The sequence below is a fragment of the Pseudophryne corroboree genome, chromosome 3 (assembly GCF_028390025.1).
Source record: "Pseudophryne corroboree isolate aPseCor3 chromosome 3, aPseCor3.hap2, whole genome shotgun sequence".
NCBI lineage: Eukaryota > Metazoa > Chordata > Amphibia > Anura > Myobatrachidae > Pseudophryne > Pseudophryne corroboree.
This window is the reverse complement of record NC_086446.1, coordinates 361265280-361289115: the sequence shown is the minus strand read 5'-3', so window position 1 is coordinate 361289115 and position 23836 is coordinate 361265280. Positions and strand designations below refer to the sequence as shown.

Sequence of the window (23836 nt, the reverse complement as noted above, 5' to 3'; positions counted from 1 at the left end):
CTTCCTCCAGCCGTTGCAACTATTTCCACAAAAGACCCTCTCATGCCTTTGTTAAATTCAATAAGGAGTAGCTTATACAAAACCCATTATTTATATACAGATCTGTTATGTGTGAGCCTTGAAAAACTCCAGACCAGACAGTGTTGTCATGGAAACAGAACATTCCCAGCATTACTAAGACTGAGGACCTATTTTATCGTTATGATAGTACCTTGAAGATTTTACAATCTTCTTCTTTGCAGGAAGTCCACATTAAAAAGATCTACAAAGATTATTTATCGCAAGCCCAAAGGAAACACTTTGTTTTGGAAGTGCCTAAAGTGCTTTCATTCATCTGCCACCTTTTATCACAATTTTTGTGACTGTGGCCACATTAAAAGGTTCTGGAATAAAGTATTGTATTTTATAAACACTAGGTTTTCTGTTAGAATAAATTTAAACCCAAGGGCCTTTTTATGGCCTGACTTTACAGTGTGGAATTTAGACAATACATACAAATATCTGTACCCATTTTTAAGTTTTAGTGACAGTGGCAAAGAAGGTCATTCTTAAAAGGTGGATATCCAAACATACGCCAACTTTAGCTGCAGTACACCAAATGCTTCTTAGAGTATTATTCTTTGACCGCTATTCCACTCTACCAGATATAGATAAGAGAGTCATTAAATTTTATACAAAGTGGAGCCCGTATATAGCGACACTATCGTGGAAACACGGGGCAGATTTATTAAGCCTGGTGAAATGATAAAGTGGAAGGTGATAAAGTATTAGCCAATCAGCTCCTAACTTTCAAGTTATAAGCTGTGTTTGAAAAATGACAGGAGCTGACTGGCTGGTGCGTTATCACCTTCCACTTTATCACTTCACCAGGCTTCATAAATCTGCCCCACAATCTCAGATCTTTAAATTGTTTGAGAATACTGAATGGTACTTGCACAACAAGATAAACAAAGCTTGTTAAGATAACAATATGCCTTTTATTGAATTGAGAAGAAATTTATTTATTTATTAACAGTTTCTTCTATAGCGCAGCATATTGCGTTGCGCTTTAAAATTAGAACAACAGTAATAGAACAAAACTGGGTAAAAACAGACAGACATAGAGGTAGGAAGGCCCTGCTCGCAAGCTTACAATCTATAGGGAAATAGGCATAGATACACAAGGATAGATGCTACCTATTGCATAATGGTCCACCAGATAGCTAGGTTCTTAATGGGTTGTATGATGATACCCCACAAAGTTGGCCAAGTGTCAGGAGGGTGTGAGACTAAAGAAAGACAAGATATGTGATGTTATGAATACTCTACAGAGGATGTAATTAGATAGGGAAGCACTGAAGGTTATGTGGGTGGGTCTGGAATTTGATAGGCTTGTCTGAAGAGGTGAGTTTTCAGGGAACATTTAAAGGTTTGGAGACTAGAGGCGCGTCTTACTGTGCGTGGTAGGGCATTCCACAGAGTGGGTGAAGCCCGGATAAAGTCCTGTAATTTTGAGTGTGAACAAGTAATGCGTGTGGATGAGAGACATAGATCTTGTGCAGAGCGGAGAGGTCGGGTAGGGAGATATTTTGAGATGAGTGAAGAGATGTATGTTGGTGCAGTTTGGTTAATAGCCTTGTATGTGAGTAAAAGTATTTTATATTTAATACGGTAGAATACCGGTAACCAATGGAGGGACTGACAGAGCGGATCTGCAGACGATGAAAGAAATGTGAATATCAAACAGTCATGTTTCACGACAATACGCATTTCTTTTTTTTAATAGAGTATTTTTATTAAAAAATAAAGTATCAGTTACAGATAATGCATAACATTGATGTATCGTGTACATTAAACCAAGGTACCACACATAGTAAAACATCCACTTATAGTACAGTATATCAGGTGTGGAGGTGTTGCAAGACGTGGTTATACATTAATAATCCTTGTTGTTAAAGAAATGTACACATACAGATGATTATTCATACCGAATAAACTTGCAAAATCCATAAACAGTATAATAGTCTTCATTAAATTTTGTATTGGTTTACGTTTACAAAAAAAGAAGAAAAAAAAAGAGAGAAAAACTACCTAACCTATAACCCAGTGGTTTCCAAACTTTTTTGAATCACGGCGCCCTAGAATATCAGAATTTTTTTTCATGGCACCCCTAGGCCAAAAATTTCTTATTGAGAAATTTAGAAAGAAATATTACATTAAGTAGATCGCGTTTATATGTCATCCTTAGGGTCAGTTGTGTGGTGAGGGACAGGATTCGCTTCTGTTTGTCCACATAGTTTATGACTGGCAGCCACCAGCACTGGTTTTGCCTATTATATTGACCATGAATAATTTGAATTGGTCCTGGACCACCAACCCAGGGCACCCCTGCAAGTGTCCCGAGGCACCCCAGGGAGCCACGGCACACAGTTTCGGAACCTCTGCTATAACCATATTACTCATTGCTCAAAACCAGGCATCCACCCAAGGCGCATCAGAAAAAGACAAACACAGAACACCAAATACCAAACCAGGGACATATCATCAGCCCATTAATCATTATAACAAAGGGTCAGAAGAAGAGTAGGGAGATTCGAGCCAGGGAGACCAGATTCTGTCAAACTTAATGGAAGCATTATGTTTCATATATATATATATATATATATATATATATATATAATATATATATATATATTTTTATATATATATATATATATATATATATCTATATCGTCCCTTGAAAATAGTATCATTTACTAGGACCTTGAATATGGAGATTGAGGGGCTATTAGGAGCCATCTATAGTCTTGCAAGACATACCTTATTTAAGGCACATATACTGCGAGCATAGAGGCCCTCCGGACTTGACACAAAAGCAGAACATCCCATCCCCAATATACAAAACCGTGGGGTGAGTAAGTCACCAGTTATTCCTGTATTCTCCAGAATCGACCTGATCCCTGACCAAAACACCCGCAGCGTCGGGCAGTCCCACACAAGATGCCAAACAGTACCCACAGCCACCCCACATTTAGGGGACAATACGCATTTCTTACTTATGTCCGAGTGGTTGAGTGGTATAAGAGAAACTTACAAACAGAGATTTCACTATATCCTTAATACAGGTTGAGTATCCCTTATCCAAAATTCTAAATCACACATTTTTTGTTCCCCTACTGAGATAATGACACATATGTATATTATATTATATTATATATCTACTGTATATAATATATCTATATATACACATAATATATAATATATATGTAATTATCTCAGTAGGGGATCTAAAAATGTGGGATTTTGGATAAGGGATATTCAACCTATATAATGTTATTCTTTATTTACATCTGTAGTTACACCCCCACCTCCCCAAACTCTTTCCCTTTCCCATAAATAATTTTGTTGAGATTTGACGAAGGTGGTACAGATCTGACCTTTATTATATGTAACAATATAGAGATTATATTTTAACTGCTATCACATTTTTTTATATGGAAATTTCATATGTGCAATGATTCTATTCTGTACCACTTTGAAAAAAACGAATAAAAATATTTTGAAAAATAAAAATAAAAGCAACTATACCTTAAAACTGCCTAGGATGAATATTCTACCATGCTTCTTTTGCCTCTTATCAGAGCCCTAGTGGCTCAACTAAGCCAAAAATGTTAAACAACAGCAGAGGGAGTATTGTGTGAGCACAAGGACCAATCACAATCCACAATCAGTTGATTATGGCTAGTGATGGGTTCCTCTGCTAATTAATACTGTGAAGAGGTATTACAGATTTGCATAAACATATTGAACTGTATTCCAACTATTATATGGCTACTTTGGAAAAGCTGGCTACGTTTCAGATTAAATTTCTCCATCAGATGTGATGACAGCTCCAAAACGCTTTTCCAGAAAGATACACATTACTGATACCTGTCTACTTTGGTATCTAGGTTCTGCAACCCTAATGCATTGGCAACAGTTGGCAAAGCCCAACTTGGGTGGCATTCTGGATCCTCGACCCGGTGTTCTCACCAAAGATTTCCAGGAGCTGGACATTGATTTAGAGGATGTCTACAATCTCAATGACTTTGAGGAGGATGACATGGAACCTATCTCCTTCCATGCTATGGCTACATCCACTCCAACCAAAAATAGGGCAGAAAAGAATTGTGAGTATTTTTGCTGAGATCCGTGTCCCAGTCTCCCAATTATGTGAAATAACAATGGACACATCCACATTAAATGGGTCATGTTTATGTCTGAAATGTAAAAGACACTGATTTAGTTATAAACATGATCAGAAATGCTGGGTTTTACAACCCAGTGCTTAGTAGATAACTACCCAACAGTGTAATTCTGGACAAGATATTGTGTGATGTATGTACAACATAATACACTTGAGAGATTATTAGGTCAGCATTTGCAAGCATGTATTACATCCACTTTAAAATGTGTTTTCCGGCTATCTCCATTCATCCATCTCCTTTAGAGGTCTCTTAGTTTCACTAACCGGTAGTCTTTCTTTTTTTGTTTTCTGTCTTCTGTCACGTATGTCTATGCCATATTCCTTGTCTGTAACTTGTAGCTTCCTTGTATGTTTCAGTGTTCCGTTCCGTTAACAACCTTCCCCAGACTCCATCTACGTACACTATAACCACATGTCGCATGTCGAACCCTCTGCAGGATATTACACAGGTCACATCCAGGTGGGTTTTCTAATGTAGTTTTCTGTGGTAAACACTTGTCTGTTTGATTCATCTTCATCTTCTCTTTTCTCATCATATATATTGAATTGATGTGATGCAGGTGGAAGTGACATTTGTATAAAAACTAGTAAGATAATTCTATCCAGGTCTGAATGTGTTGCAGAAGAATGTCCACACAAACACCTTTCAAAAGCTTTCACTTATCACACTACAATTCCCAGGTTATATTGATAGCAGCATTGCATTAAACACTTCAGTGTTCTAAGGGCCTGATTCAGTCCTGGACGCAGGTATGGGGCAACACGTAGATCCACGATTATCAGGAATCTGTGGCTGGTACGTTGCAATGTTGGATCCCATCTTGCAATGTCAGTCACAGTGCTGGGATTGCAGCTACATGCAGGAGGCAATTCTTCTACTGAGACGTCCCGTGCATGTTCCTCCTTCAGATCAGAGCATTGCATTTTCTTCCATCTCTGAATCAGGCTTTAAGTGCACAGGCCAGAATTAATTCAATGTTACAGGTTTTTGTTGTCACACGGGTTCTCATTTCTGATATGAAAGCGGTGGACTCAGGGTCGGTGCGAGGTTTCCTGGCACCCTAGGCAAAACTTCAACTTACTCCCCCCAAACCCACACAACAATACCCACGAGCTCCTCAACTGAAAGTGAGGAGATGACATCTTAGAAGTTCAACAGCCACCGTGTGCATTAAGTTCAACAAAAATGCTTCTCTCAGAGACATCCTTCATTTTTGATCGGCAGACTCAGTGGTGCCCCCCTCCCCCCCCCAGATCCTAGTGCCCTAGGCATCTGCCTAAAGCTGCCTAATGGTAGAGCCGGCTCTGGGTGGACTATCTAGACTACATTATACCCAACATACCGCTGTTTACAAAATGTCATTTCTCTAGCATCCATAAGGGATACTGGGGACACATTAGTACGATGGGTATAGAGGTCCAAAGGAGCCAGTGCACTTTAAATTTCTTCCACTGGGTGTGCTGGCTCCTCCCCTCTATGCCCCCTCCCACAGGCAGTTTAGAAAAAAGTGCCCTCAGGAGCGGATGCACACTCTGCTAGCTCCAGAATTTTTCTTCAATTTATTTTAAACTTTTGTTTATTTCGGTATGCTGTTTGGGCAACAGCATACCTTCGCTGTGGGAGTTAGGGGAGGGGACGGTCACCGGTCTCCTGAGGTGCAGAGCCGCTTCCCCGCTGCAGGACCACCATCCTGAGGGGTTGTTTGTTCAGTGGGGCAATGCGCCTTGGCTACATGCCACACACCCCTAACATAGCCTGAAGGTGCTCGTCGGTGGTGAGTACACACCGGAGGGCCCGGTTCTTGGTGCGGTAGCAGCATGGGTGAGGCATAAGGGTCTCTCCTGGGGGGGATCCGCTATAGCCCCTCGTGAGACTGGCAACCGATGGCTGTACCTAGTATTCATGTATAGCTACAGCAGGTTTAGGAGACAGGGCCAGTATATATATATATATATATATATATATATAACCTGTCGTGCAGAACACCACGCATTATTTGAAAGATACCACTGATTTCATTAAAAAACTTTCAGATCTGGGTTCCTTACCTCCGGGGAGTCTGTTGGTTACCTTGGATATCATCAGCCTGTATACCAACATTGATCATTCTGCCGGTATTGAAGCAGTCAGGAGTCTGGTATCCACCAGTCCACACTATAGGGGTCCCAACATTGAATTTCTGATTTTGTTACTGGAGATTGTGTTATGTAAAAATTATTTTCTGTTTGAAAATTCTTTTTATTTACAGCTACGGGGGACCGCGATGGGGTCGAATGTGGCCCCCGCGTATGCCAATTTGTATATGCATCTGTATGAAATTCAACACATTATGGCAGACCCAATTTTTTCACAGTTTATTCATTTTTATGTTCGTTATATTGACGATCTCTTTATGGTGTGGACTGGTGGTGAGGGGCTCCTCACTGATTTCATAGATACTTTGAACAGTCTGGACACCAAGATTAGATTTACGTTATCATTTAGTGAGATTTCTATCAACTATCTTGATGTGTGTATAGTTAAACAGGGGGATGAATTATCCACACAAATTTACAGTAAAGCAACTGACAAAAATACGTTGCTATCAGCAGATAGCTTCCATCCGGCCCCTTTAAAGCGGGGTCTTCCTCTTTCACAGCTATTACGAGTAGTACGTATTACATCTAATGTGGCGGAGCTACCACGGGCATTGGAAGAAATGGGCACACGCTTTGTACAAAGGGGATATGCACAAAATGAAATCAATGATGCTATTACAACATGCATGAATACCAAACGGGAGGATGCTTTGGAATCCAGAAAGAAGGATGCCACAACTGATCGAATGATTTTCTCCTCTACTTATTCTATAGCCTCAAGACATATTCGTGATGTCATACTTAAACATTGGCACATCATTCAGGCTGATGCGACTATAGGAACAGTGGCGTAAGTTCGTCCCAGTCGCCCGGAGGCATGATACATTTTGGTGCCCCCCTACACATACACACACATACCATATGTAGCTGTCCCGCACCCAGGGTGAACAGTAGAAGGGTGCTCAGGTACCTTTCCCAATAGTAATATAGATACACATAGAAAGTGGACGCACTCCAAGTCAGTCATTACAATAAAACAGACACCAGCATACCATTATAGTACACCTACAGTGCTCCCTCACCCACCAGGTCTCCATGGAGATGCTTTGGCGCATCGGTGTGCCAATATAATTAGTGTTCACTGTAGTATTTTTTTTTTAGGGCAGGGTGCTGATCACGGGGAGGGCACATTTTTCATTCGTGAGGGTAAATTTTTAAGTTAAATGGGCAAACTTAGGTACATACTATAATGCTTGGTGCTCCCATTCCTATGGGCAAAACATGGACAGTGCGCACCGAAGGTGCGCAGCAAAAATCTAGGGGCGTTGTTTCGTGGGGAAGGGGCGTGGCCACATAATAGTGTAAATTCACATTACACCACACGGTAGTGCCCCTAATACACATTGCACCAGTTAGAACCTCCTATACACACTGCGCCAGGTAGAGGCTAGAGCACGTTATACATATTGCGCCAGATAGAGCACATTATACACATTGCGCCAGATAGAGCACATTATACACATTGCGCCAGATAGAGCACATTATACATATTGCGCCAGATAGAGCACATTATACACATTGCGTCAGGTAGGGAGCACTGAAGCACATTGCACCAGGTAGAGAGCACTGAGGAACACTGCACCAGGTAGAGAGCACTGAGGCACACTGCACCAGGTAGAGAGCACTGAGGCACACTGCACCAGGTAGAGAGCACTGAGGCACACTGCACCAGGTAGAGAGCACTGAGGCACACTGCACCAGGTAGAGAGCACTGAGGCACACTGCACCAGGTAGAGAGCACTGAGGCACACTGCACCAGGTAGAGAGCACTGAGGCACACTGCACCAGGTAGGGAGCACTGAGGCACACTGCACCAGGTAGAGAGCACTGAGGCACACTGCACCAGGTAGAGAGCACTGAGGCACACTGCACCAGGTAGGGAGCACTCAGGCACACTGCACCAGGTAGGGAGCACTCAGGCACACTGCACCAGGTAGGGAGCACTCAGGCACACTGCACCAGGTAGGGAGCACTGAGGCACACTGCACCAGGTAGGGAGCACTGAGGCACACTGCACCAGGTAGGGAGCACTGAGGCACACTGCACCAGGTAGGGAGCACTCAGGCACACTGCACCAGGTAGGGAGCACTCAGGCACACTGCACCAGGTAGGGAGCACTCAGGCACACTGCACCAGGTAGGGAGCACTAATGGCACACTGCACCAGGTAGGGAGCACTGAGGCACACTGCACCAGGTAGAGCACTGAGGCACACTGCACCAGGTAGAGAGCACTGAGGCACACTGCACCAGGTAGAAAGCACTGAGATTAATGTTTACAGCTGCAAAATACTTACAAGGTTAATTTAGCCCAGGGGGACTCTCATGTACGTACCGGGTCCGGCGGCGCACGGCTGGATCCGGCGACGTGGCGGGGTCCGGCAGGCAGCAAACGGCGGGGCGGCAGGGCGCACAAAAACGGGCAGGGCGGGATTCAGCTGTCTAAAAAAGGGGCAGACACCTAGCGTGAACACTAGATATATATTAAAAAAAAGACAAACGCCTCATTCACTTAAACACACGTCTCACTTAAACACACACGCCTCTCACTTACATACACCTCTCACTTACACACACCTCTCACACACGTGCCTCTCACTTACACACACCTCTCACATACACATGCCTCTCACATACACGTGCCTCTCATATACACATGCCTCTCACTTACATACACATGCCTCTCACTTATAGGCCCTACACACATAGCGATTTCACTGCACGATATGAACGATCTTGTTCATTAATGAACGAGATAACGTTCATATCGTGCAGTGTGGAGTCCCCAGCGATGAACGATGCGCGACCCCGCGCTCGTTCATCGCTGGGGCCATGTCGGCTGTGCATGCCGGCCAATATGGACGAGATCGTCCATATTTGCCTGCAAGTCTACGGAGCCGGGTGACGGGGGGAGTGAAGAAACTTCACTCCCCCCGTCACTGCCCCCCCGCCGCTGGGTCGCTCGTCGGCCGTCGGGCACCTCGGCGGCGCATCGCCGAGTGTGTAGGGCCCCTTACATACACATGCCTCTCACACACACACACATGCCTCTCACTTACATACACATGCCTCCCACTTACATACACATGCCTCTCTCACACACACACACACACACACACACACACATGCCTCTCACTTACATACACATGCCTCCCACTTACATACACATACATGCCTCTCACACACATGCCACTCTCACACACATCACACACACACATGCCTCTTTTACTTGAATGTACAACTTTCCTTAAAAACACACACACCTCACTTAAAAACAAGCACACACAAAACACAGTACTTCCCCCCAAATACACCTCTCCCCCACCCCCCACACAGTGCCTACCTTTGGCTATCATCCAGAGCATGGAGGAGCAGAGAGTTCTGAGCTTCCCTCGGCTGGCTTACTAAGGGCCCGGGAGGAGCTGTGCTCTGGAGCTCCCCCTAGCTGCAGCCAGTGCCATCTCTCTCTACAGGAGGCAGCTTCCGTGTCACTGACACAGCTCCTCCATCTGCAATAGCAGCGCAGTTCTCAGGCTGCGGGAGACAGTGGAGGAGATGCGCCCCCTTGTGGCCAGGAGCCCGGCGGCAGCCGACTCCACTGCCTCCCACAGTTCCGCCCCTGTATAGGAACATTATGCAAAAATGTTCCACTCTTTTGCTACAAGAGGAGTAAGAACATTAAAGATATTATAGCACCATCAGATATTGGTCCGATCAGATCTAAATGTTGGTTACAACCCAAGTTGGGTGTTTTCAAATGCCATGGGTGTGCAAACTGCAGTTTCCTGACGCTAGGAGATTCTTTTTTTGATCATCAGAATGGCAAGAGATTCAAAATAAAGCATCATTTGGATTGCAACAGCCGGTATGTTGTATATCTTATATCCTGTCCGTGCCGTCTACTATACGTTGGGAAAACAATTAGGACATTGAAGGAGAGAATTTCAATGCACCGTTCCTCTATAAAAAAAAAGCCTATGTTACATTGGACTTGAATACACCACCAGTGGCTAAGCACTTTGTGATGAGTGGACATACCATTAAAGATTTTCGCTGCATGCCAATAGATTGTGTCCCCCCACTGAGACGAGGGGGTGATCGTGGACGTATTTTACTCCAGCGTGAAGCCCATTGGATAGCCCGACTCAATTCTGTTGCACCGAATGGACTAAATGAGAGTCAAGGATTTGGTTGCTTTCTATAGGATACAATAATCTGTTAGGGACTCTATATAGCCTGATTAAGTTATTTTGTTCCTATTCTTGGTTTTTTTGGTTTTTGTTTTATCACTTTTTTGTTTAGCATGTTTAGGTGTGTCTAATATACCTGCCAGTATATAGAGTATTGTAATCTAGTTGTTTTGGGGCATTAATTAATGATTTACTATAATATTGCCCATTACTAGTAGGTTGTAGTTTGTTTTGTGGAGACGATGCCGGATTGATACAGCTGCGCCCAGTTTCCAATTAGGTGAGCATACTTTACTCGTTTCTGGTGGGTATAAGAGACACACTTTTCATTACAGGTTGACTGTCCATGAGGAAGGTGCCTCTGAGCACCGAAACAGCTGTCGACCTACCTGTTTGTTGCTGGAGGCTTGCACTACTTACCACGTTGAAATGGTGATATGATATTATGCAGTTTTTTGAAACCCCATGTGCTTCTACTAATGTTTCTTGCCTCTGGTGCTTTTAAGATCTTATTTTTTGATAAAGATTTTATTATGCAGTAATTTGGAGGTGCTGGTTTCTTCTGGGACTATATATATATATATATATATATATATATGTGTGTATATATATATATATATATATATATATATATATATATATGTAACAATAGAGGCGGCACTCTCTGGACTTATAACCACAAACGGACACTGTACCACCACATACAGTACTGTATGTGGTGGTACAGTGTCCGTTTGTGGTTATAAGTCCAGAGAGTGCCGCCTCTATTGTTACTTACATTAATATTCGCTGAGGAGGGCACCGTGGCTGTTGCTGTTTCGAGTGCCGGGGACTTTGCAATATATATATATATATATATATATATGTAGCTCCGGCGCCATTACTGGGGGAGGGGGGGGGGGCTACATCAGAGCGGGCTCAGCTACATTTTGGCTCCTTCCTCTGCATAAGCAGCAGCAACCTTACTCAGCTACTCCAGACTGTCACACGCTGGATCACTGGTACAGGGTGTTTAGTTCGGGGAATAGCTGCTATTTGTGCACAGTTTAATTCCTCTGAGGGATTTACATTGTAAAAACAGTTCTCACTGTTAGATGAAAACGCTGACAACCTCACTGGGGCTCTGCAGCGTGGTGTGTGCTGGGTCCTCTCTTATTTGTGTCTCCTATTACATGCAATAGGGCAGGCTTGCATTGTTATCAGTCTGTTGTTGTATGTGTACTGTATGTTTTCATAATGGTAAAACAAAAGTTTTGCAGTGTGTCATACCAGATTTTCCCCTCTCTCATCTGATTCCATATCATGTGAGCAGTGTAGTCAATCTTCACAAAATGCTGAGGACCATGAGTGGGAGAGTCATGAGCCCACCTGGCTGGGGACTATCAAAACTATGATGGCTGATATGTCATCCCAGCTCACTGCCAATGCCAATATAACACAAGAACTGCAAAAAGCAGTAGCAGATCTAGCTGCCAGGGCTGATGCCCCCCCGCCCCCCCCCCCCCCCGTCTTATACAGGTGCACAAAAAATGTGCTTTACCTGCACTTCTATCAGATTCTGATGATGATATACAGGATGATAGGGACGGTGTAGATCCCTTATGTGGGGATTGCACTCCTGCACAGGGTATTGAACCCCTCATTTTAGCTATTAGGGATGTGCTAAATCTCCCCCTAGAGGACGATGTAAATCAGAGTTAATGATTTATTTAAGTTGGCCAGGAAGAATCCAGATAAAAAATATCAGGTGTCAAAATGGTTTTTGCATACATTCCCCCTTTGCCACTGAGGGTAGAAAATTTGGGTAAGAATCTCCGGCTGTAAACGTTTCAGTCTCTCGCCTCTCTAAGAAGGCGGTATTCCATGCTCCGGGCTCCTTTACGGTAAAAGACCCAGGGAATAGGAAAGTTGAAGCTACACTGCAATCCATCTACATTGCTGCAGGTGTATCTCAAAGACCGGTTATTGCAGGTTGTTGGATGACGCATGCAACTCAAGGCTACTCAAATTCAGGAGGGTCTCTCTGGTGACATGACCCTAGTTACTACGGTGAGTTTCCTAAAACACATTCAGGACACGGCAAGAGTCTTTTGTGACTTCCTAAAAGAGATTGGCAATATTAATGCTAGAACTACTGCTATGACTGTGTCAGCATGCAGAGCCATATGGTTACGTCAGTGGATTGCAGATGCTGACTCAAAACGCAACGTGGAATCTCTTCCCTTTACAGGTGAATGGCTTTTCGGAGGCAAATTGGACACATGGATCTCCAAAGCTACTGATGGCAAATCCGCGTTTCTTCCTTCGGGGGCTCCACCTGCTAGACGTACCTACCCGGGACCGTCTACCCAGTCCTTTCGGTCCACCAAATTTCGATCTAGGGCCAGAGGTGCATCAAATGCAGCTAGAGGCACCAGGGGTAAAACTAAGAAACCTGTCGTTGTCGGCTCTCAAGAACAGAGCACCATTTCAGCTTCTGCAAAGACCTCAGCATGATGGTTCACACCCACCCCGGGAGGATATCGAGGTGGGAGCCTGGCTATGTCACTTCAGCCACATCTGGGAAAGATCCTGCCAGGACACCTGTGTAAAGGACCTTATTTCTCAGGGTTACAAGCTGGAGTTCGCTGGTGCTCCTCCCCAACGATTTTTCAAATCAAGCTTACCAGCTTTGGAAAATATGCGTGTTACAGGCCATCACAAAGTTGTTCCGGTTCCCCTGCAACAGCAAGGGAAAGGTTACTACTCCAGTCTGTTCGTTGTGCAAAAACCAGATGGGTCTGTGAGGCTGATTTAGAACCTGAAGTCCTTGAATCCTTATCTAAAGGTTTTCAAATTGAAGATTGAATCTTTGAGAGCAGTGATCGCAGGCCAGGAATTCCTAGTGTCCCTGGATATCAAAGATGCCTACCTTTATTTTCCAATTTGGCCTCCCCATCAGGCCTATCTGAGATTCGCCCTGCTGAACGATCACTACCAGTTCCTGGCGTTACCGTTTGGCCGGTCTACAGCTCCGAGAGTGTTTACAAAGGTGATGGCAGAAATTATGTTCCAGCTCATGGTTTAGGGGGTCAACGTGGTCCCTTACTTGAACAATCTCCTGATAAAGGCGAGTTCCAGGAGCTCCTGCTGCTCCATATAGATTGTACTATACATCTTCTGTCACACCACGGGTGGATCCTCAATCTACAGAAGTCCCATCTGGAGCCATCTCAGCGGCTCCTGTTTCTGGGAATGCTACTGGATACTGTAGCGCAGAAAGTGTTCCTCCCAGAAGACAAAGTGAGAACTCTCCAGTAAATTGTTCGCATGGTTCTCCGACCGACTCGGGTTTCCATTCATTTTTGCATAAGATTATTCAGTATGGATGGTCCCATGCCAGACCCTTTCAACTGGACATCCTGAACAAGTGGTCCGGTTCCCATCTTCAGATGCACCGGAGGATTCAACTGTCACCCCGGGCCAGGATTTCACTCATATGGTGGCTGCAGTCTTCCAATCTCTAAGAAGGTCAGCGCTTTGGAATTCAGGATTGGATTCTCCTCACGACTGATGTGAGTCTGCGAGGATGGGGAGCTGTCACCCAAGGGGTGCAATTCCAAGGAAGGTGGTCAGCCCAAGAGGCCCTACTTCCGATCAACATCCTGGAACTTCGGGCAATCTACAATGCCCTGATTTTGGCCTCCCTTCTGCTCCGGGATCAAGCAATCCAAGTACAGCCGGACAACGCCACGGCTGTGGCGTACATCAATCAACAAGGATGGACAAAAAGCAAGGCCTGCATGAGAGAAGTATCAAGAATACTCCTATGGGCGGAACGAAATGCAATGGCACTGTCCGCAATCTTCATTCCAGGAGTAGACAACTGGGAAGCGGACTTCCTGAGTCGCCACGATCTCCACCCAGGGGAGTTGGGCCTACATCCTCAAGTGTTTCAGCTGATCATTGACCGGTGGGTTTGCTCCCAGATCGACTTGATGGTGTCTCGCCTCAACAAGAAACTTCACTTGTTAGCAAACCAGAGACCCTCAGGCGTGCGCAGTGGATGCACTGACGTCGCCTTGGCCTTACCGGCTGGTCTACATATTTCCTCCGATTCCGTTGATCCCGAAGGTGCTCAAGAGGAATCGGCATCAAGGAGTACAAGCAATTCTGCTTGCTCCGGATTGACCCCAGAGAGCGTGGTACGCGGATCTTCTGGACATGTCCGTCGAAGACCCTTGGCCTCTACCACTCAGAAGAGATCTTCTTCAACACGGACCGTTCGTCTACCTGGACTTACGGCGTCCTCGTTTGACGGCATGGAGGTTGAGCGGAACATCCTAGCTCACAAGGGCCTTTCCAAGAAGGTTATTGCAACCATGTTTCAGGCCAGGAAACCTGTGACATCAAAACACTATCATGATATCTGGAGGAGATATGGCTCTTGGTGCGAGGAACGCACGTATACGCCTGCAGTGTTTCACTTGGGACATTTTCCTACGTTTCCTGAAGGCTGGTGTGGATAAGGGCTTACATCTGGGTTCCATTAAGGTCCAGATTTCAGCTCTCTCCATTTTCTTTCAGAAAAAATTGTCAGTGTCGCCAGAAGTTCAGACCTTCTTGCAAGGAGTACTCCATACACAACCTCCCTTTGTGCCGCCTACAGCACCCTGTTGAAATTTCTACAGTCCTCCTGGTTTGAACCTCTGATGACGGTAGAAGACAAGTACCTCACGTGGAAGACGGTGATTTTACTGGCCCTGGCTTCTGCTAGACATGTCTCAGAATTGGGGCCTTATTGTGTAAAAGTCCGTACTTGGTCTTTTACGAGGACAGAGCGGAGCTCCGGACTAGACAGCAGTTCCTGCCGAAGGTTGTTTCGGCGTTTCATCTGAATCAACCTATTGTGATTCCTTCCTGTTCTGACGCTTCTGCTCCTCCGGAGACACTGGATGCTGTGCGTGCCTTGAAGATCTACGTCAAGTGTACAGCTCGGATAAAAAAAAAACTGATTCCTTGTTTGTACTCTGTGGTGTGCAGAAAAAGGGTTGCCCTGCTTCCAAGCAGTCCATTGCTCGTTGGATTTGACTTACTATCCAACAGCCTATGTATCGGCAGCCTTACCTGCTCCTAAGTCTCTAAAAGCCCACTCTACTAGATCGGTGGGCTCTTCCTGGGCGGCTGCCCGTGGAGTTTCGCCCTTGCAACTGTTCCAGACCGCTACCTGGGCGGGGAAGAACACCTTTGTGAAGTTCTACAAGTTTGATACCCTGGCCAAAGAGGATACCCAGTTTGGGCAGGCGATGCTGCAGATGTCTCCGTAGGTTCCCGTCCGTTCTGGAAGCTTTGGGACATTCCCATCGTACTAATGTGTCCCCAGTATCCCTTATGGATGCTAGAGAAAATAGGATTTTAAATACCTACCGGTAAATCCTTTTCTCGTAGTCCATAAGGAATATTGGGCACCCGCCTCTGTCCTGTGACTTTCTGCAGGTTCTCTGTTAAATGTTACATGTTCAGCCATTGCTGTTTATGTGGCCTGCTGTTGCTGGCCCAATTGTGTTATGTTCCTTCTCTCAAGTATGTCATTTCTCCTTTGGGCACTGTTTTACCTATAACTGCCTGTGGGAGGGGGCATAGAGGGGAGGAGCCAGCACACCCAGTGGATAAATTTAAAGTGCACTGGCTCCTTTGGACTCCGTCTTTACCCATCGTACTAATGTGTCCCCAATATCCCTTATGGACTACGAGAAAAGGCTTTACTGGTAGGTATTTAAAATCCCATTTTTTTACATCACACGGTATATACATTTAACAACAAACACCAGGAAAGACCAATATAAAACGTATTAATAGAACATTGGGCCACGTAACAGCCTTGGAATAGATTCTCCTATATTTATTATTCCTCTGTGAGAAATTCAGTTGATGTTTTGGTAATGATGCCTTGAGCACCATCCAAAACCTATCATCCATAGTTGTTCCTCGTTGTTTAGGTCTTTCTCTCAGACATCATTAATCCAACCCGACCCTCATGAAACATTAGTAAGTAGAGCAGTCATTATCATCATAGGGTTTGCCAAGTGTCTCCCAAATGGCATCTGGATGGAAGATAAAAAGTCAGTAGGTCAACACCAGATGGTCGACAGAGTCATATGGTTCATATGAGCCTAGATCGACAGATTCAAAGGTTGGGCTGCCGGAGATGAGAGTTAGGATTGGGGTTAAAATAAAACATGTCAACCTTTCCTATGTCGGCCATTTGATCCTGTCAACTTAAGTCCATGTTGACCTTTTGACCTTGTCGACCATCTGGTGTTGACATATTGACTGTCCATATACTGCCGCTCTATAATCCACACCCCGTCTACATACCAGAGTCCCAAAGGTCTCTCCGCTAATCACTACATAATCATTTAAAGTTTAACTATTTAATTGAAATAGCTTAAGTCTCTATTTATTGTGCATGTGGCAGAGGTCTGTGATTTGTTTGTTTTTTCACAATAATCCTTTGAACTGTTTATTGCATGGTTGACTATTTCCCTTGCAGCTGCCGGTGAATAGGTATCACCACATGCTCATCTCCTCCCTTTGCTACAATGCATTTTCCTCCCTGTCCCTCACTCATGTTTCCATTTTCCATCCTCATGGTTTTAGGCACTTCAAGTCCTGGTGGAAGCGCCTTTTCCAATGCTTGACTTTCTGAGAGGCGTCTGAGCGCACTGTCAGACTCCACAGCAAGGCTACAGGTAGCTCAGTCAGCAGTGACCTTCTTCAGGTTTCTTAAATGCAACTCAGTGACCATCCTGAACTAGTTTGGTGTTTGTTGTGGCACTTTGGTGCTTGTTCAGCATTTTTTATCCATCGTCTAATATCACCATTTAGGGCATTCTTTTTCCACAACAGGCACAGTGAACCAATAGGTTGCCATGGCAAAGCTTCTTATGCAAAAGACCAGTAACCTTAAAGCTGTTTTACAGGTTTTCTAGACTCAAAACCATGCACCCTAATTAATCTCCTAGTGTCCATAACTTTCTAGATCTACAGTGCAATTTATTTTAAAACGTATTTCTTTGAAATTACTAGTTGAAGGTAATAACATAGTACACTTGTTAATTTGTTTTTCTCCCTGGAAGGCCTACCAGAAAACTGAACAGTGATTTGTTTTATATTCCAATTGCATCATAACATAATTTCAGTATCCGTGTACAGATGTGTCCTCTTACATCTTTGGTCCGTGCGCTACAAGTCTTGTCACACATAACGTGTGAGTACCGTGTGTCTCGGTAGCGCTGAGCATCTTTTTTTGCATTTTTTCCGTAAAAATGCGTCTTAGGTGCAAAGTAACGTAATGGGGGATGCACAAGCAGCTTCTGCTGATTAAAATGATATGCAGCATGCCTATATTCTGTGGGTGACTGTGACTGTATTTGCATACAAAATACAATGCTACAGTATTTTCCTGGAAAACACTGTAACGTGTCATTTCGGATGCAGATAGAGCCGCAATTACACACACAATATAGGCATGCTGCATATCAGTGGGAAGCTATTTCCGCACACTGTTTCAATAAATAAAAATGCTTTATTCAACAATGATACAGTACATTCCTGGAAAATATACACTGCTCAAAAAAATAAAGGCAACACTAAAATAACACATCCTAGATCTGAATGAATGAAACCTTCTTGCCACAGCTCGCATTGATGTGCCATCCTGGATGAGCTGCACTACCTAAGCCACTTGTGTGGGTTGTAGGGAGGTCATACAGGCACGTGGAGGCCACACACACTACTGAGCCTCATTTTGACTTGTTTTAAGGACATTACATCAAAGTTGGATCAGCCTGTAGTGTGTTTTTCCACTTTAATTTTGAGGGTGACTCCAAATCCAGACCTCCATGGGTTAATAAATTTGATTTCCATTGATCATTTTTGTGTGATTTTGTTGTCAGCACATTCAACTATGTAAAGAACAAAGTATTTAATAAGAATATTTCATTCGTTCAGATCTAGGATGTGTTATTTTAGTGTTCCCTTTATTTTTTTGAGCAGTGTATTTCTAAAGATAAAATGGATACATAGACATCTGCAGATTAATTATATTTAAAACCAATATGTACTTCTTTGAACACTTCTCATAAAACATTAATATGAGCTAAAATATATCCCTCTAATTGTGTAATCTGAAATTGTAGTCTGATGCTGTTATGGTGTGAACACACGGTAAGATTTTGTCTTTCGATTTTGACTATATAGTTAAAATCGCAAAAAAAGTGCAGAACGCAAAGTGAAAGTCACCTTGCGATCCTGCTGTGATACCGATGCGCGGTCCCGTGAGGTCGGTATCGCAAGCCTAGACAGACTGTGCAGGCAAGCCAATTTTAACTATCTAGTATAAAAGTATAGTCAAAATTGACACTTAGCCAAAATCGTACATAGTCACAAGCACAGTCATCTAGGCTTGTGATACCGACCTAGTCCCTATCGCACAGTGAGAATCGGGGTTAGCCCGAATTTCACCGTGTGTACACACCTTTAGACTGACGCAAAGTTGATTGTTAGAACAGTCTGTAGCTGAAGAGTGGATACAGTGAAGCAGGTGCTTATTAGTAGAAATTATAGAAGATTTAAATAGTCTCTCCACACACAATTTTTGCATCTGTTAAGTGGATATACAGTATAAAAGCAAGTGTTTTTGTTAGTAGCAATCAAAAAAAGGTAAAGGGTCTCTCCACACAAATCAATTTTGGTCTCCTCTCTCAGTTATCAAGCAATGTTAAGATCTACTTAAATGATTTTGAGGCTCATAAGATAGGGCATATATTAGTTCTTATACACCTCCACACTGTTTAACTTATTTGGAAGCATAGTGTACATTTTGAATGAGCTGCTAATATTGTCCATTGTAAGAAAGGGGATTTCTCCTTCAGTTTGCGGCTAGCGTGGGGATGCGGTCAAGATGCCGCCGGCCGGAATCCCGGCGGTCGAAATACCGACGCCGGAATCCCGACCGCCACAATCCCGACATATTCTCCCTCCGTGGGTGTCCACGACACCCATAGAGGGAGAATATAATAGTGTGCCGAGCGTAGCGAGGCACCGTGCCCGCAAGGGGCTGCGTTCCGCTCGCCACCCCTGTCGGGATTGTGTGCTCGGGATTCCGGCGTCGGTATTTCGACCGCCGGGATTCCGGCCGGCGGCATTTAGTACTGATCCCCTAGCGTGAGCTGATTGACATGTAGCTTACCCGCTTCTTGTTGAAAGGCTGCCGGAGGTCCCGTTAATATCCCGGAGTCTCGACCGCTGGCGCCGACTGGAGTGTGTATGGTGTCTCTTTCCCAGGCGTTGGGAGCCGGGAGCACTGTGTGTGGTCGATTCATTTGCCCTTGCAGGCGTCACATAGGGGGGCAGAGCCTAAATGCAAGGAGGCTGTTTCATCAGAAGTGGAAGTGGAAATTCCCGGTGTGAGCTCCACACCAGCTTAGCTGCAGCCAGTCACAGTGTAATCTCAATTTAGTGTTTGCGGTATAGGTTCACACTAGTGTCAAATATACGGTTAATCTGTAGGTTTGTGAAATTCAGCATGTCATTTTAATCAGCAGAAGCTGTCTGTGCATCCTATTACATTACTTTGCATCTAAGATGCATTTTCGAAAAAAAAGAAAAGACGCTCATCGCTACAGAGGGCTCTTTAGCGTGACTGCAGCAAGGACACAGCCGTACCTGATGTCTAAGCACAGTAATTGCTCTCATTCTGTGTCTCATACCTCTGTATTGTCACACATTCCTAGTGAATTGAATCATGATTGTCATGAAAATAGTATATGCCCCACTGTGTGTGGATGATAGACTTTAAATCTGAAGTTAGCAGGACATTTAGCAGAACCCCTGAGAGTGATATGGCTGGGAATGATTTTGGTTACTGAGTTGTTCTGAACAAGGTTACTGCAAACTTGTATTACAAATAGTCAGGGTTGGATAATTGCCTCAGAGTGACCACATGTGACTGTAGTAAAGATCCACGTTTGAGACCATTCTCTTTACATTAATGTGTCTCATATCATGTATACTGGGTAAAGCTAAAAGTGTTACCTGCAGTGTAATTATCTATTGTACCCCCTTACTGCCTGTCCTTAGAGAAATAATTGCTCTCTATGGTGAACAAATCTGTTCCCATCCCAAACAGGACATGTTATTTTCCATCTACTCTGTATAATAAAATACTCAAGTTTTATGCTCTATACATTGGACATGACTCTCAGTACAAGTACAATGGAAATTGCTTTACCAAGTGTCCGACTAATAAATATTAGTCTCGTATCTGTACATTAGGTCAATTACAAGAAGCAGGTGACATAGAAGCTGGTGTTTGGGAAATAGAAGAGTGTGTTACTGTGTTCTCACTCATCCCTAAACATATACATTTTTTCTGGTTTATTGGCCAATTCATCTTAGTCATTTACACCTGCTCTGCTGGTTCCAAATTTTCTACATTGTCATCAACACATGTCTTTTTCATAGGCAATGCCCAAAGAAAAGACATATCATTTACTGAACAATGTAAATATTCGGGTCTAGACCTATATGGGTCCATTAATCAGTCACAGGTCTCTCTGAGTTAATAGAACCCTGATTAGTATAGACAGAAAAAGCTTTTATCTAACTATTAATCTCTGCATTGGTTTCTTGCATGTGCTAACTTCTTCGCATTAACAACTTGATCTCCTCCAAAAGGAATAGAAAACCAAAGTATTTTTCACTGGTCTCCGACTCTTTACCTCTTCAATGCAGGACTCATATCTACTTGGGTGTGGAATGCGTGACCGGCGGTCAGCATACAGATGCCTGTATCCCAACAGCGGAATGGGGGATGGCGAGCGCAACAAGCCCCTTGCGGGCTCACTGCACTCGCCTCGCTGCGGGCACGGTGGCGACCGAATCGCCGCGAGTTCTATTCCCACTCTATGGGTGTAGTGGACACCTATGATTGGGAATAGTCCCTGTTGGTCGGCATGCCGACCGTCGGGATTGTGAGGGGACGGGATGTAGGGGGAGGTATTGTGACTGGCGGTATCCTGACTACCGGTCACACAACTACATCCCATCTACTTGCATTATCCATCTGAAAAAGTACATCGTTATACTGTAACATTTTTAAGCTTGTTTAACGAAGAAGCAATTTTCACATATTCAGTCATTACACATTTACCTGTGGTAGATGCAGAAATCAGGTAAAACATAAACCTGTATCATTTTATTTTATTATCTTGTGAATACCATTCCCAAATAAGCCTAGTTATTGAAAACAGAGTTAGAGCCAGAGGCCAGTGACATAATAACAAGTGTTTGCTGTAGTATTGTGTTACAGTATGTACTGTATTAATGCTAGTATCCACCAGACTAGTGTACGCTTACCTTTTGTATGTATTCAGTTTGCTAGTTTTTTTATTAACTCAGAAAAACAGATATATTGTTGTAATGTAAAACAACAGTTCCAATGCTAGTATTTTTTAAAAAAAATCTTTGTAATGATAGAACAAATGATTTTGGTTAAAATAGTAATGCTTGTATTTTGAGTGATGTAGATTTTGCTAAGGTAAATAAAAAAATTTATTGAGTGGTGAAAGATTAGCCAATTTCAGGTAAAGTTGCTGAGTAGGAATATCTTATGTGGTGCTCAAGCAAATATACTCATTGGTTTATCCATGTGGAGACAAGGAATTGATAATGGGTGAAACAGATTACCTGTGTTTATTATGTATTTTTTATATATTGCCTCTGCTTTTTCTTCTCAGTCTTCGTAATACAGTTCTTTCCTCGTGTGGAAGCTTTGAGAGCCTAAGTTCCCTTGAACTTCACATGGAGACACCAGTGACCTCTGTCCCAGCAAGCCATGACCAACCCAACTCTGGACGTAACACTCCTTTGGGACTAGTTACCCTTTTAAAAGAACATGGTATATCTGCCACCTCTGATGCCAACAACAAAGCCTCAACTGAAGGTGAAACTAAGCTGCCTGCTGCCATTGCACGTCCTCCTATCTTTCAGTTGGGTTGGATTAGAACTTTAAGAGGTCTTGGATTTGAAAGAACCATTGTGGATGAAGCTTCAGTGAATAAGCCCCCAGACTCTGCTCCTGCCCAGAAAGGCATCTTCAGCATTAACCTGGTAGAACAGTTGCGACGACTTGGCTTAAATCGCGTGGCGGAGAGGGGCATTGTCTCTTTTCAAAAGACAACAGAGATCACGAATCCTCCTGACTAATTTCAAACAAGTCAACTGGCCATTTAGGCCACAAAACAAACAAAACTTGACAGACATAATTTTGCACTGATTTAATTTGTTTTCAAGATATCTATGGGTACAATATGGTATGTGAGGTTCACACAGCTTTGTTGATACCTTGTTAATATGTATGTTCTACTTGTAAGAAATGTATGGTATAAGCGTGAAGATTTCATTATCGTTCATTTAATAATTTAATCACATCACTCCTTGCGTGTTAGAATGAAGATATCAGATTGTGTGTCTTTATCCAAAACAAATTGCTATATTAATATAATTGGTTGAGCAGCCTAACTATTATTACATTATGACACAGATAATAGATTGACATTTAGAATTCTAGATTTAAAGTTGTTAGTGGCCTTCATTCTGTAGAACCCCTGACACATTTGGAAGTATGCGCCTTTCAATTAAATGTATAGTTTTAATCAGGAACCCTAATGAACTACGGGGTAAATGACCAAATTCAAATTTTAATACTTTAATGTTGTTGGTTTCTTTTTTTGCCAGAGTGTGTATATTTGAACTGAATGTGAGTTTGTTATTTTAAATAGACATAGAAATGTTTGTACATAAATGTAAACAAGACCAATATTGTTTTTTCATGTCTTCTTTTCTTGCTATCTACTGCTTCCACATGATAGTGCTATTTTCTTACACATAAGAATGAATGGTGTAAATTGCTAGGAAAGTTCCAAAGACTCTTTGCTCACTCCAATTAGCCATATGCACTAGGAGGTATGACTGTTACCCCTAAATTGCCAGGTGGGGCTATCATTGAGCTTGCAGGTTTCTTAAACTCTTGATACTGTGGTAATGCAAATGAAACCTATACATATTTATGTTTAGCAGCTTAGAGATTTTTTAATTTTTGTAAGATATATGAAGTGTTAAATTGGAACTATGATATGTGTGTGTGTGTGTGTATATATATATATATATATATATATATATAGAGTATGATTGCGGGCGGCACTCTCGGCGTGAATGAAGACAGACACGTGAGTCTTTAAG

At 43.3% G+C, this 23836-nt stretch overlaps 1 protein-coding gene across 2 annotated transcripts in view; it reads left to right on the top strand.

The window, feature by feature from the left end:
* The window catches only part of LOC135055599 (trafficking kinesin-binding protein 1-like), a 90929-nt gene extending 67630 nt beyond the window's left edge, over positions 1-23299 (top strand). The window contains exons 13-16 of one of the 2 annotated variants that reach the window (XM_063959835.1): positions 3930-4148; positions 4583-4685; positions 17192-17283; positions 22333-22419. In XM_063959835.1, coding sequence (XP_063815905.1) covers positions 3930-4148; positions 4583-4685; positions 17192-17240 — 371 coding nt within the window. In that variant the 3' untranslated portion in view covers positions 17241-17283; positions 22333-22419. Of the gene's footprint in view, positions 1-3929; positions 4149-4582; positions 4686-17191; positions 17284-22332 lie in introns of both variants that reach the window. The other variant, XM_063959834.1, reaches the window with a different exon arrangement.
* The last annotated feature ends 537 nt before the right edge of the window (positions 23300-23836 follow it).